Source organism: Gavialis gangeticus, unplaced genomic scaffold (assembly GCF_001723915.1).
Source record: "Gavialis gangeticus isolate Ggan-Ray unplaced genomic scaffold, GavGan_comp1, whole genome shotgun sequence".
Classification (NCBI taxonomy): domain Eukaryota; kingdom Metazoa; phylum Chordata; order Crocodylia; family Gavialidae; genus Gavialis; species Gavialis gangeticus.
Window position 1 is genome coordinate 115099211 of NW_017729031.1, and position 13481 is coordinate 115112691.

General features: G+C 45.4%; 1 protein-coding gene across 1 annotated transcript; it reads left to right on the top strand.

The window, feature by feature from the left end:
* Positions 1 to 8: 8 nt before the first annotated feature.
* SLC35B1 (solute carrier family 35 member B1) lies at positions 9 to 5079 on the top strand. Its single transcript, XM_019523630.1, has 9 exons — positions 9 to 132; positions 222 to 325; positions 1231 to 1361; positions 1875 to 1905; positions 2263 to 2423; positions 2765 to 2891; positions 3809 to 3915; positions 4213 to 4366; positions 4751 to 5079. The coding sequence occupies exons 1-9, from the start codon at positions 23 to 25 to the stop codon at positions 4801 to 4803; spliced, it is 978 nt and encodes a 325-aa protein (XP_019379175.1). The 5' UTR covers positions 9 to 22; the 3' UTR covers positions 4804 to 5079.
* The last annotated feature ends 8402 nt before the right edge of the window (positions 5080 to 13481 follow it).

Genomic DNA, 13481 nt, shown 5'->3' on the forward strand with positions numbered 1-13481 from the left:
AGCCGCCGCCGCCGCCGCCGCCATGGGCGCGAGCGCGGGCGGGGCCCTGACGCCTGAGCGCCTGCGCCTGCCAATCTGCTTCCTCGGTGTCTTCGCATGCTACTTCTACTACGGCATCCTGCAAGAGAGCATGTGAGCACCACCCCCCCCCCCTCCGCTCCCCCCGGCACGGTCCGGTACCGGGCCTGGCCACCGTCTCACTGTGGCTGTGCTCCTTGCAGCACGCGAGGGAAGTACGGGGAGGGCGCCCAGCAGGAGACGTTCAAGTACGCGCTGTCCTTGGTCTTCATCCAGTGCGTGATCAACGCCGTCTTCGCCCGGCTGCGTACGTAACCCGGGTCCCGCGGCCTCTCCGCCACCTCCCTGTCCCGGGCGGACTCGGGGTTGCCAGGTCTTCAATGTAAAACGATCGCTTTGGATGCTCAAAATTGCCGTATTTGGTGAAAAACTATTCGACACTGAAAAAATGAGATGCAAATAAACCTCTTTCTTATTTACTTCATGTTGCTCACTGTAAATCTAGCGAGCAAGAACTGCATCATCCAAACTAAAGCGTTTCTCATTTTGAGGCAAGCAGCCATAAGGAAGTGCTGACAGCAAACCCAAAAGTCAGCTAAGACTCCCTGAGAGTGACTTGGGTTTTGCATAGGCTGCCTCAGAAATTGTTGTATGTTTTGTATGCTTGTATTGTTATTGATGGTACATTGTACAGGGGTTGAAATGATCATACAGATAACTACCTGGCAACACCATGGAGTCTTGGGACCCGCCCCCACGGTCCCCCCGCATGTCACCCCCGTGAGCCCGGGTCACCAACTGGGAAGCTGCACCCAAAGGCTCTCACTCAGTTTGAGAGCACCTGTGAGAGGGGTGCGGTGCAAAGCAAAGAGCCTAATGTCTGCTAAAATGCTGCAGTTTTACCTTTGGGAGGAGAAGAGGAGTATTTGGACAACTGAGCTGTTGCCTCCCATAAGAGGTGCTGGTACAGGTTCCCTTGCTTCTGTCACAGCAGGCAAGATGAAGAACGTCAGGAATTCAGCATCTCTCCTTTACCTCGACCTCTTCAGATCAGACGCTCGGGCCCTAGAGATCTGGACAACAGCTTGCTTCATCCGTGCGGTGGATAAGAAGCTGAACTGTGTTGGGGGTTGTGTACTTCTGGCATCACAAATGTATTTTACAATGCCATAATGTCCGGTGACAACCTGTATCTTTTGTACTTCTCCCCAGTGATCCAGTTCTTTGACACTGTCAGGGTGGATCGGACTCGGAACTGGCTGTATGCAGCTTGCTCCCTCTCCTATCTGGGTGCAATGGTTTCCAGCAACTCAGCTCTGCAATTCGTCAATTATCCAACTCAGGTGAAGAGAGGCAGGCTGGTCTGCAGCAAAAAACTTGAGTTATAAAATTTCCTTTGTAGATATGCATTTTCCCTAGTGAGGACTGTTGCAAGTTATAGCTTGTCATCCTTGTACCCAAAATGCTAAGTCAGTGCAGGGATGCACTGGGGCACTGATCAAGGGCTGGGGTGGTACAGGTCCTAAGGCCCGTGGTTGACAGCCCAGAAGTTGTAAGTTCAAGGCCACAGCAGAAGCGCTCATAGCGGGGCCATGTCAGATTCCAACGAATCTGCAAGTTCTGCTAAATTACCTTGTCACAAAGACACAGAGTTAAGGACAGGAATATCCAGAATGATGGTCAACTCTGAAAAATAAATTTGAGGGGGGATATCTTCACACTACAGGACTTAAGACTATTGGGGGTGGAGGGACTCTGGGTCTCATCCCAACTAGCAATTCCTGCGTTATGATCACCTCGCCTGGTTGTGGGTAGTGTGCAGCATGCAGCTAGCTAAGATGCTCTTTCACTTACAGGTCTTAGGCAAGTCCTGCAAACCCATTCCAGGTAAGCAGTTATGATATGCTTTCTAGTCTGTACCCTGCTTTGAACCAGTCCCTTGTCTTTTTTTTTTTTTTTTAATAAAAAACAGTACATTTCCACTCAGAGATTTTGAGAGGCTTAACAAATGTCTGTTTCTAAGCATAGCTGACCCTGTCTGAGGTGTTGGGGGAGTGGATGGTGTGACCTCCTTGAGGCCCCTTTCTTCCCTATTATGATTCTACTCCTGGGGAAGCTCTGCTTGTGCCAGAGTGGAGAGAATAGCTGTGTGCTTGTCTGTTGCACCCAGAATGTGGCACAGAATCATTTAATTTCTAGCAGAATTTTTCAGGAGCAGTTTCCCAAACCCTCTTCTTTCTGCAGTCATGCTTCTAGGCGTGACTGTGCTGAGGAAGAAGTACCCACTAGCCAAATATCTCTGCGTCCTGCTGATAGTCACAGGTGTGGCCCTGTTCATGTACAAACCTAAAAAAGGAAGTGAGAGTGCTGATGACCACATCTTTGGCTATGGAGAACTCCTCCTGGTAAGTACCAGACTGCTGAAGTACAAGGAATCCCAACGGTTTGTGTGGGTGGTGGAGGCTACTCCACCATCAGGGTTCTCCAGAATCCATAGTGGAAAGATGGTAAAGGGGTGATTGTCTGCTAGGCCCTGGGAGGGGTGGTTCTTCCAACCTACCTCACAGCGAGGTGGGATGGGGCATTGGCACAGGCATGCCAGGCACCACCTCAGAATTTGTGTTCATCTATTACTATTTAATAAACAGTTTGAAACTAGGCTATTGGATTTGGATGTGCATTAAAGAGGAAATAGCTGACAAGAGTCCTGTATTGTCATCTCTTATGACCCCCTTTCTTTCCTTAGCTGCTGTCACTGACGTTGGATGGACTGACTGGGGTGTCACAGGACCATATGAGAGCTCATTACCAGACTGGTTCCAACCACATGATGCTAAATGTTAATCTGTGGTCCACACTGTTCCTTGGTGCTGGTAAGGAACATGCTGAGAGAAGCTAAGCGATCTGGCCTGAAGACTGACTTGGAACATCCTCTGAGCCAAGGACCTTGCCTCACCTTATGTAAAGGGCCTGGCATACTTTGCAGAACTTCCTTCTTTTTTTAGAGGGGGAAATCTCCTACCTGCCCAGTTTTTATTTGGGTGCAGTTTTTTAAAATGGCCAGCAGAGTACACTGCTCCTCACACAGTTCAGTTACCCAAGTACATCTGCATCTCTGAAAAATTCCTGCCTTCAGGCTGGGCCTGGGGTCTCAGTAACAATCTCTGCCACCATTGCCTTGCTTTGACAGGGAATGAGGTTGCCTTGTGTGTAGCAGTGTGTTCTTTTTTTGAGAAATGGTGCTCATGATTACTGTGTTGAGAACTGGGGATAATGAAAGGTGCAGTCAACAAGAGTAACTAGGAGGGTGATATTTCACTTGATGTTTTTTTGACTGAGTCCAAATGTAAAACTGCAGACTATTTCTGGAGCGATCCTGTTCTTGCAAATGAAGAAGTTCTTGCATTCTGCTGTAGCATCCACTTCCTCTCATTGAACTCCTGACATCCCTTACTCTGGCTCAGTAAGTTAGGGTTGAGTGAGATACAGCTGGGAAGCAACAGAGAACAGAATTGTGGCTGTACAACGGATTTAGCAGCTGGATGCTAATCCCTTTGAATCCTAAGGGATTAGCCTCCTTAATATTTTGCCTCCCACCAGAAGCTCTGCCATGGACCAGTGACTACAGATCCTTTTCCATTGGCCTTCTCTGGGTGGAGTTTGCTTTCACTTTCGTAGTAGATTCTTTATCAGGTGTAGTGAATGTGAATTATGAGCGTGACTGGAGAGGTGCTGACTGCCCAGAGTGTCTCTGGGTCAGGAATTCATGCTGTCCTTAAACCTTCCCTAGGGATCTTGTTCACGGGAGAGCTTTGGGAATTCCTGAGTTTTGCAGAACGTTATCCTAGCATCCTCTACAACATCCTGCTGTTTGGCTTGACGAGTGCACTGGGTCAGGTAGATAACATTCTGTTTTCTTACTCTAAACCCCTTCGTGCAGCGCTCCTGATTTCTCCTTTACTTGGATGACCGAAGGTGAAGCTGCCAGATCTTCCTGCTGTTTCTGATTATACCCTGCTTACTGTACAGCCAACACTCTCGACTGTAGATTGGCTCACAGTTGTGCATGAAATCTTCCCATAAAAGTCTGATTTTAAGATGTAATTGGAATTCAGTTTCTATAAAGACTGTAAGGTGGATCTAGCATCTAGGAAGACAGTTTCCTCCAGCACACCAAATCTGTTTCTCTTCCAGAGTTTCATCTTCATGACTGTGGTATACTTTGGACCTTTGACGTGTTCTATCATTACCACAACCCGCAAATTCTTCACCATTTTAGCCTCTGTCATTCTGTTTGCCAACCCAATCAGTACAATGCAGTGGGTAGGGACTATCCTAGTATTCTTGGGTAAGTCCTAATTTCAGAATCTTTGCTCTGGCTATTACACGGTGGTGGAGTATGGAAATGGGTGGTTGACTGGGGAGGGGAGTTAGGGAGGGAAGGACTGAGGGCAATGGATTATTTTTGTCTTGGGGCAGATTTGTTGGTGAAAGTATGTCTCTGGTCTTGTTTGGGAGAAAAGGTTCAGGTAGTTACTGGAGGGTGTTACTCCAGTTACAGATCCAGCTGACTTAAAGGATTTTTGTTTATGCCAAAAATTTTTACGTGGCACCCACTGGCTCTAGAGTAATTAAGTGCTGATCACTATGTGGGGCTGTAGACTGGTTTGTAGTTGTTTGCGGAAAGTACTGAAGTTTTCCTCGGGCACAAATCCTTCTTGTTTCTCTGCAGGTCTTGGACTCGATGCCAAATTTGGGAAAGGAACAAAGAAGACATCACATTAGGAAGAACTGTGAGCTCTACAGTTGGAAGGAACTTTTAATTTATTGTCTTGTACCTCAGCATCTGCTATGAAACTGGACTCAGTCCGGGTGCTTGAAATGGGATTTCTTTTTTTAATTATGAACTGTTTTACAGTGTAACATTTTAGTTTGAACAATAATCAAGAGTTTAACTTTTTTTTCTGTACTCAAAGCTGCATCAATGGATCCCTGCAGCAGGGAGAAATTCTTGCCTTAAAGGGAGAAACATTTTACCTTTAATAAAGGAAAAGGAAACAAGTTGCTGCTTCTGACCTTTTATTTCAGTTGGTTTTCTGATCTTAGAAAAGCTGTGTTCTTTTCAGACCTTGTAGCATCCAACTCTGTGTAAAAGTAGCACAAATAGGTTTCCTCTTTCTACCTTGCTCCAAGGGAAGGGTCAGTCTGTTTCCTTAGCTTTCAAAAGGTTTAGGTGTCTCGTTATCGTGGTGTTGGATGAAACCAGGATTAAGTGACCCTGACAAAGACAGAAATCCCATCATGCTTCAGAAGAATAGTTCCCCAAAGCATGGATGATGGAGCAGTAAAAAGGGTCCCACTTTCTTGTTCATCTAATCAATTTATACAGCTGTGAATCTTATCCCCTTCATTAGGGCTTGTTAAAAGAAGAACAACTTTAGACAAAGTTCCAGGCTCTGCAGCTTGCAAGCAACCTGCCTTACCACTGGGGGCCAAATTAATTCTTTCTCATCATGCCCCCCCACCCGTGCTGGTAAAGAAACAAGACCCTCTGCTACTAAAGCTATGCCAAGGTTGTGTGACAGTAGCTTCTAAATGTTGAAAGGGCCCTTGTTAATTAACTAGCTTCATTGAGAGCTTTGGAATGCCTGCTCCTGAGTGCTCAGGCTTGCTCCCAAGTGTTGTAGGGGGGAGGAGCTATTAGCATAATGATGCCTTCAAAGTTGGAGAGCAAAATTCTCCAAAGAGCAAACTTTACACATGAAAGCGTGTTTCTACCAGCTGTCGCTTGGTCTCCATCTGTTCTGTGGCTTTGGCCTCTTGCCCCTCCAGATGGGATCTTGATCTTCTTCCTGAATGGCTGTTGCAAGTCTCTCCCTCTCTTTCCCCACCCCCCCTTTGCTCCAACCTTTCAGGCCCCAAATTGGCTTTCATTAATCTCTTTCGTGTCCCATGGCTCTGTCCAAAGGGCAAGTTTCCTTCACAACTGAACTTGGTAAGGAAAAGGATATTTAAAGTTGAGGGAAGGGTTTTCTCTAATGTCACCAGCTCCTCCTTGTTCACTCTCTGTATTTTCTTAAAAGGTCAACTGATTAGTAGTAAGCAAACATTTTCTGTAACGGAGAATCCTCAGCTAAACCTTCCTGCCTCTTAACTCCATGTGTCCCATGTTCTCCATGGGATGTAGTTTGTTCAACTGGCATCCGCTCTTGGTATTCCTTGTACTTTACAGAATGTGAGCATCTCTCCATTAAATGGGGAGTTTTTGATAACACCCTTAACAGAATTCTCCCCATTGCTACAGTGGGGAGAGCTGAGCCAAAGAAAATGATTGGCCCAGATCACACAGGGAGCTGGTGGTAGACCTGGGAAACAAATGTGCATATAATTCTCATTTCAGCTCCTACTACAAAACTGTCTTTCCTTGTTTTCAGCAACCACAGGGGTTTGGCACGTACACCTCCAAAAATCTTGTGATTAGGAGAAGGCACAAATCCATGCTGGAGGAAAGAGGCACCAAAACAGTTCTAGTTTGGCCTCAGGTTTTGTTACTGTGAGTCTCTTGCTCTTCCCTTTCAAAACTGCTGTTAAGTACACTGGAAAGGCATCACTTACACTGGGGTGTCAGGCATCAATATAACTGAATTTGTGCAAGCACTCACTATAAAAGCATTTATTCCTGAACCAAACAGCAAAATCCAGCCAAGTGTTGTTCCAACATACTACACTGTGGCCTGTTCAAAATGTTCCTGTCAGTCACTTACTAGCAATGGATTTATGCCTGGTCAGTTCTAATTCCATAATTTAGCTAATCTATGAGAGTTCTCCAGAAAGCAAGCAATCGGCAGCTAAGGGACTGCTAACCTTCAGAACCTCCCACTACTGCTGTTAGTCCAGGAGTGAGGAATTTTCTGCCTCTGGATGCAGCCTGCAAAGCCAAACAGTCATTGCAGGTAGGGGTTCCAAGCTACTTTAGGGTCTATGCCAAGACAACAGGCTCCTCCTGGGTTTTCCCTGAAAGTTGTTCTTCATGGGGATTGGGCTTTTCTCTCCCTTCATGTGTCATACTGGGAGTTCTGTGGGGCTACAGAGGAGAAATTAGGACTTTGTCTGGCTCTGGGCTTTCTCTGCAGCTGAAGCAAGGACCAACATTTGGATTAAAAATACTTTTGCTCCTTCTAAGCTCCACAGACTTGCGCTTCCTCTTTCCCATTCTGCAGCAGCCTCAGAGAGTTGTAAATGATGTTTTCCTGAGGCCAATTCTCTGAGTTAAGCATTGTCATTACCAATATCTTCCCCTTTTTCCTTTTCTTAATGCTTGCATCCACAGCAGAGCCTGGATCCTACAAAATCAGATGGGAGGGAAAGATCTGTACCAAGCTCCCTCTGCCACTCCTGTGGTAGATCTGCTGTCTGTTGCCTGCTGCCCTTCCTGCTCTCACTTGGGCAATCAGGCAGGATTTTTAAACTAAGGGCAGATCTTGAACCATCCCTGCACTCTTCAAATCTTTAGGGCTCCTTGAACAGCTTGCTGACTTCCCCATGGAGCTCACATCATCAGAGATCCCAGAGGAGGCCAGCAAAAGATTCCAAAATGCTGTTGTCAAATCAACGGTAGATGCTTTTTATTAAAACTGCCATAAACCAGTCCTTGGGGTTTCTGTAACCGGAAGGGATTGTCAGTAGCTTGGCCCTGTTTGTGAAATCACCACCACATCTGGCTGGGCCTTTTGTTTATATTGCTACTTGACTTGTTTGCTTGGCTGTTGGTGTCTCCAGAAAAACAGAAATAAGTAAACTATGAAGGAGGTTTCAACTTGGTATTTAATAATGCTGTTGTCCTCTGTATTGTATCTTTTCTATTAGACTGTAAGCTCCTTCAGGCAGGCACCTTATTGCCTTGTGTAAAGGGGTATGTAAATGTATGGTTCTTTATAAATAATGAAAGTGTTTAAAATGAGATGTGCTCGAGCTTTTGGCAAGTTGTCATGAGGCACTTCTAACTCAGTTTGGCTGCACATGTTATATAGGTAGATGTGCTACAGGTTGAGAACACAAAGTAAGGGTAGATGAGAAGCGTATGAATTCTAGGGTATGGCCGCATAGATGTCTCACAGTTGAAACATCTTGCCAGACCCACGCTTGCCAGCTTGTATTTTGCAAGTTCAGATACAGGGAAGGGTAAGTGGTGTGGCAAAGTCTGCACCCCTTAAACCAGAAAGCAGCTTGAATGCAGAGTGTTGTGATCTACGCTTAAGGTGAGCAAGTACTTTTGCTGTGCTCCAGGGCTGAAGGTTATCAAGGGCAACTCCCAGGTTCTCTGGCAGCTTGAACCCCACCTGGCATCTTGCAGCAGCAGCAGCTGTTCAGCAGAAGAACAAACGTTCCTTCACCACACCGCTTTAGGCTTGGCTGGTCTTGCCAGAGCTCAGGCTGTCATTTCTCTGTATTATAAGAAACTCATTCCTTTAAGAGCTATTCTGCCTTAATTTTTGATGGCAGTGAAGGGGCTCTGCACAGACACAACCTTAGCCTCTTTCCTCATCTTGCCACTGCTATAAGCTTGATTTGTCATGGCATCTCTCCCATGCCCCTGGAGCGTAGAGTATTTTCTTAGAAAACAAAACAAAAGAAACAAATAAACCCGTGAAGCTTCCATAAGACTTTAAGCATCACCATTCAGTGCTGGAGATACTTTGAGCACTAGTAGTTGGAAATCAAATCCTTGCCCTCTTGGCTTATTTGTCAAAGGTGTTAAGGGTTTCCCTATATGACAGCAAGAGGCTGGGAATGAAAAAAAAATTTTTTTCAACAAAAAAAAAGATTTACCTGGAAGATGTGACAAATTCATGACTAGACAAGTGACAGAACAGCAGACAGAAAACAGCCAAGACTCAGGTTGGTAAGTTAGTAAAACCTGCATCTTCCTTTTGGTGGGTACTGATTTCCATGTTTTGGACAGAAGGTCCATTTTTTTACTCTAAGGAGAACAAAAAGCAAGTTGCCACCAGGGGGAACTCTCCTTTTAATCATGTTCAAGGTCCACTTGGATAACAAAAAAAGCTCTTGTCCAGTTAATGTCATCATTGTACTTCTGAAGTATACAGGCTGGAAGCTGAAGTCAAATTTGGGGATCAAGGTCTCCCTCCACTGCTGTTGTATATGGAGCCTCTAATCCCAGCTGTGATGCAATGGGGAAGATAAGCCACCATGAGTCTTCAAACCAAATACTGACTCCTGACTATTTTAAGTGCAACAATCCTACAGTTGCATGTAGCACTTATAGAAATAGGTATATGTACATCTACATGCTCCTTTGTCCTCAGATAACAAAAACAGCTGGTTTCACTAAAGCAGCAGCTACAGGCACCACAGTGTTTTTAAAAGTGCTTCTGCCAGAATCCTCTTAGGAACCTTGTCAGTTCTTGGTGGTTCCTGGGAGATAAGAACAGTCAAGCACATACACAAAATAAACAGCAGATTACATTGCTGCTATGTCTGTGCCTACTGTCCCTCCAGGAGGAAAAGGCTGATGTATCAGCTAAGAAAGGTGATGTTTTATTTCATAGCTGAGGCATCACGTCCATAGGGGGCAAAAACTTGGCAGCTGCTTTCCTTCCCCCCTTCCTCTCGTCTTTACAAGTCCCCTCTGCAACTCCATCAGCAGAGTTTAAAAAACAAAACCAAATGGCACACATTTGGAGACAGCATTCAAAGGAAGCTAAGTGGCAGCATAGGAGCAGATGGTTCAGAGGGGTACATTGAGTTGTATACAGTTAATAACTTTTCTGGGGATGCTACAGTAAGGCCTTAGTCAAATGACAGCTGGTTACAGGATAATGAAGTGATTTTTACCTCTTTGATACCATGCAATCTTATGGCCACGTTTCTTTAAATGACTTAGGGATTTCAGTTTGGCTTTGTGCTTAACTGTACATATATAATGCAAACTTCTGTTTTTCTTAAAAGTAAATAGAAGTTTGGGCTTCCAACTTCAGACAGGGCAGCCAAGAGCAAATGTCTGCAAGCACCAACCTTGCACCAAGTTCCTTAGGTCTTCCACATGTTTTTGCCAGTCTCAGTAGTCACTACTCAGCTTTGGAACTCCCTGCCCACTGAAGCCCACCAGAACCCAAGCCTGGACATCTAGAAATGCTCTAAGACCTTCCTCTTTGGGAAGGCATTGAGCAAGTAAGGCTAAGCTTAGGGTATTGTTTAGAGAGCTTTTGTTTGTCTTGTTTTAATATCCCACCTGCTTTTATAGGTTATTGCATCTCTTACTGTAAACCATCTTGAGCCTTTGTTGGGAAGGACAGCTTATAAATCTAACAAATAGCTTAAATGGGTCTAGTTTTTAGAAATCATTTAGAGCCCAAACTCTGAAGTACCAGACATTTCTTGAGAGATTTCAAACAGAGTGCAAAATCATTAGTTACTTAAGTACTAAAAATAAGGCTAAGATATATATTGTTTAGGTGAGCATAGAATCCAATTTAGCAGAACATGGCCAAAGGATCCTTTCAGCAACTCCGTAACTGATAAGAAATAATACATGTGGAGTTCTCAGAGATGTAAACACATTTTCCCCATTTTCCATTTTGTTCTTGCCACTTGGTAGTGAGACAGCAAAATGGATTTGGCCAATAAAGCAAAATTCCTCCTCCTGCCTCTCTGCCCCCTTGCATATATAAGTAAATACAACCTAGGAGTTGGGTCATTCATAGGAGCAGCTTCATCAGCTGAGGCTCCCAAAAAAGCTAGGCTTATTTTGCCTAGCAAAACAAAGGCTGAAATGGTAATATGATTGTTTTCTGTGAACACCAGAGAGGGAGAAGAGCTCTTAAGGCTGAAAGACAAGTTTGGTGCAAGAGCAAATGGGTATGAACTCGCCCTGAATAAAATTATGCCAAAGATTAGGTGGGGTTTAATCAAAGGTCCTAGAATAGCCTTCCATTAAGAAGTGGGGATAAGGAGACTAATGTGGTTTAAAATTGATCTTGAGAAATTTATGACAGGGACTAATAAAGGTGGTTGTCTGCCATGGGAAGGGACTTGAACTGGATCTCCTGGTTTATCCTCCACTCCTGTTTCCTCTCACTTAATCTGGTTGGAGTCACACTATGCTATGCCTGTTCTCAGCTAAATTTGTTCTCCTCACTTGTTAATCACCTGCTTGCAGGGAGTCAGTTAGTCCCTTAAATCTCTCTCATATATATGACTTACGTGCTTGGAAATGATATTGAGTTTAGTTACCATACTGCCTAAGGGCCTTGTTACACTTCAATTTTAAGTGGTTTCCGGAGCTTTTAACCCCTGGATTGTCCACACATTAATACCTGAAACTAGTTTTAAGCACATTTTAGGCAGCTTAAAGCTATGCTGCTCCAGGGCAGGTTTCTCTCTGATACATGTTACCTAGCTCACGTTCCATTAATGTGTGGCCACTCCCTATAGATGAACCGTTCAGGTTGCAGTTCTCCAGCCCAAGATACATTCTCCCTCCCCCATCCTCCTGTTCTGTGAGGACAAACTTTCCAACCAATGAACTCTACTGCCCGGGGAACAGTTCTGCCACCAAACCCATACCCCCTTGCACCCCAGGGTTGCAACACCATGCAATATGCGAACTAACCCGGTCACAGGGCACAGACAAGTCCAGAAGCAGAGGGATGGGGGGAATAACGTAGGGAGGGAGCCATATTAGGTCTCCATGCACTGAGGCTTCCTTCCCAGGGTAGGGGCAGTAGCTCCCCCAGAAGTGCCTTCTCTCACCACTCCCAGCCACCCTGGAAAACACGACTAGCACTCCCCCACATCCCAATCCCAATTTATTATAACAAGAGACTTTCTTCAGCTTGCTTCCTATTTATTTTTAAATTATTATTATATTTTTTTACTTTTTATTTTATTCTTCTGTGGCAGACTTACTTCAGTTCATCACCCTTTTCCCAACCCCATTTCTTTCTACCTCCCATTTCATTAACACCTACACCCCTGCCATCCCACTAACTCTTGGCCTCAGCTTCATGTTCCAGCCCCCCTCCCTCAACCCATCTCTCATACATCCCCCACCTAAAGCAGGGATAGATGCCTATCCTGGCTCACCAGCTCTGGCAACTCATAGCTGTAGCACCTAGTCAGGTCCCTGTTCACTAGCCCTCCAGTGGCAACTCACAGCTGTGCAGAGGGGGAAGTCCAAGAAGGTTTTTAACCTTAAGATATGAGGGCATTTGTACACGTGTGAGCCACAGGCCCAGGCACTTTTAAAAGTGCTTGATGCTGTGGCACATGCATTGCTGTAAATGGCAAAATGCATGTCAGTGCTAAGAAAAGGGCAGCAGCGCGCTTTTGAACACATCAGTGGTGTTTTAGTTCAAAAGTGCACTACTGCCATTTTCTGCATGCTGATGCGCATTTCACCATTTATACAAATGCATGCAACACAGCACTGGGTGTGTCAGCTCGCATGCTCCGACGCACTGGATTTCTGGCATGTCGGAGCAGACAAAGGTATGTATATAAATGCCCTAACTGCTTCAAACTCAACCAATCAACATTCGAGCAGCTCAGAGTGCATTGTGTAACAAGGCCCTAACAGCATCAGTTATAGAGTCATACAGTCAGTGGACTGGAAGAGACCTGTAAGTTAGAGTCCGGTCCCCTGCCAAAGAGGCAGGAGGTTAAACAGCTCAACAAAAGGTGCTTATCCAGCCTCCTCTCAAACACCTCCAAGGATGGCGATTTTACCACCTCTGCTGGGAGTGTGCTCCAGGTTCTAGTTACCCTTATGGAGAAGAAGTTCTTCCTTATATCCAGCCTAAAACTTCCCTCTATTAGTTTGTGACCATTGATCCTCGTTCTCCCAAGGGGTGCCTTCCTGAAGAATTGCTCCCCCAGATCCTGGTGTTCGCCCCTGCTGTTGTAGGCAAAATTTGTAGTCATCTTACAGCCTCCTCTTGTCCAGACTGAACAAACACAGCTCCTGGAGTCTCTCTTCATAGGGCCCCATCCTCCAGGCTCCTAATCATGCAGGTGGTCCTTCTCTGCACCCTCTTGAGTTTATTCACACTCTTCTTAAAATGTAGTGCCCAAAACTGGGGACAGTACTCCAGCTGTGGTCTCACCAATGCTGAGTAGAGAGGGAGAAATACCTCCTGGGATCTGCTGGCAACACAGCGGTTGATGCATGCCAGGGTTCTAGTCACCCTGCTGGTGACTTCCTTGCACGGTTCGCTCATATTCATCTTCCCGTGCAGATGCTGTGCCAGCCAGTGGGCTACCACCTATCCTATGGTTGTGATGAAGGTTCTTTCTACTCACATGAAGGACCCAGAACTTCTCCCCGCTGAACCTCATCCAATTCCAATCATCCCATAGAACCAGTCTGTCAAGGTCATCCTGGATCTTCACCCTATCTTCTGGTTTTCCTGCATTTCTCCACAGCTTGGTGTCATACACAAACT

Coding starts and splice junctions, on each gene's coding strand:
- SLC35B1 (XM_019523630.1), top strand. CDS start 23: ATGGGCGCGAGCGCGGGCGGGGCCCTGACGCCTGAGCGCCTGCGCCTG. Junction 133..221: donor GGCATCCTGCAAGAGAGCAT/GTGAGCACCACC, acceptor TGCTCCTTGCAG/CACGCGAGGGAAGTACGGGG. Junction 2,892..3,808: donor CACACTGTTCCTTGGTGCTG/GTAAGGAACATG, acceptor AACCTTCCCTAG/GGATCTTGTTCACGGGAGAG.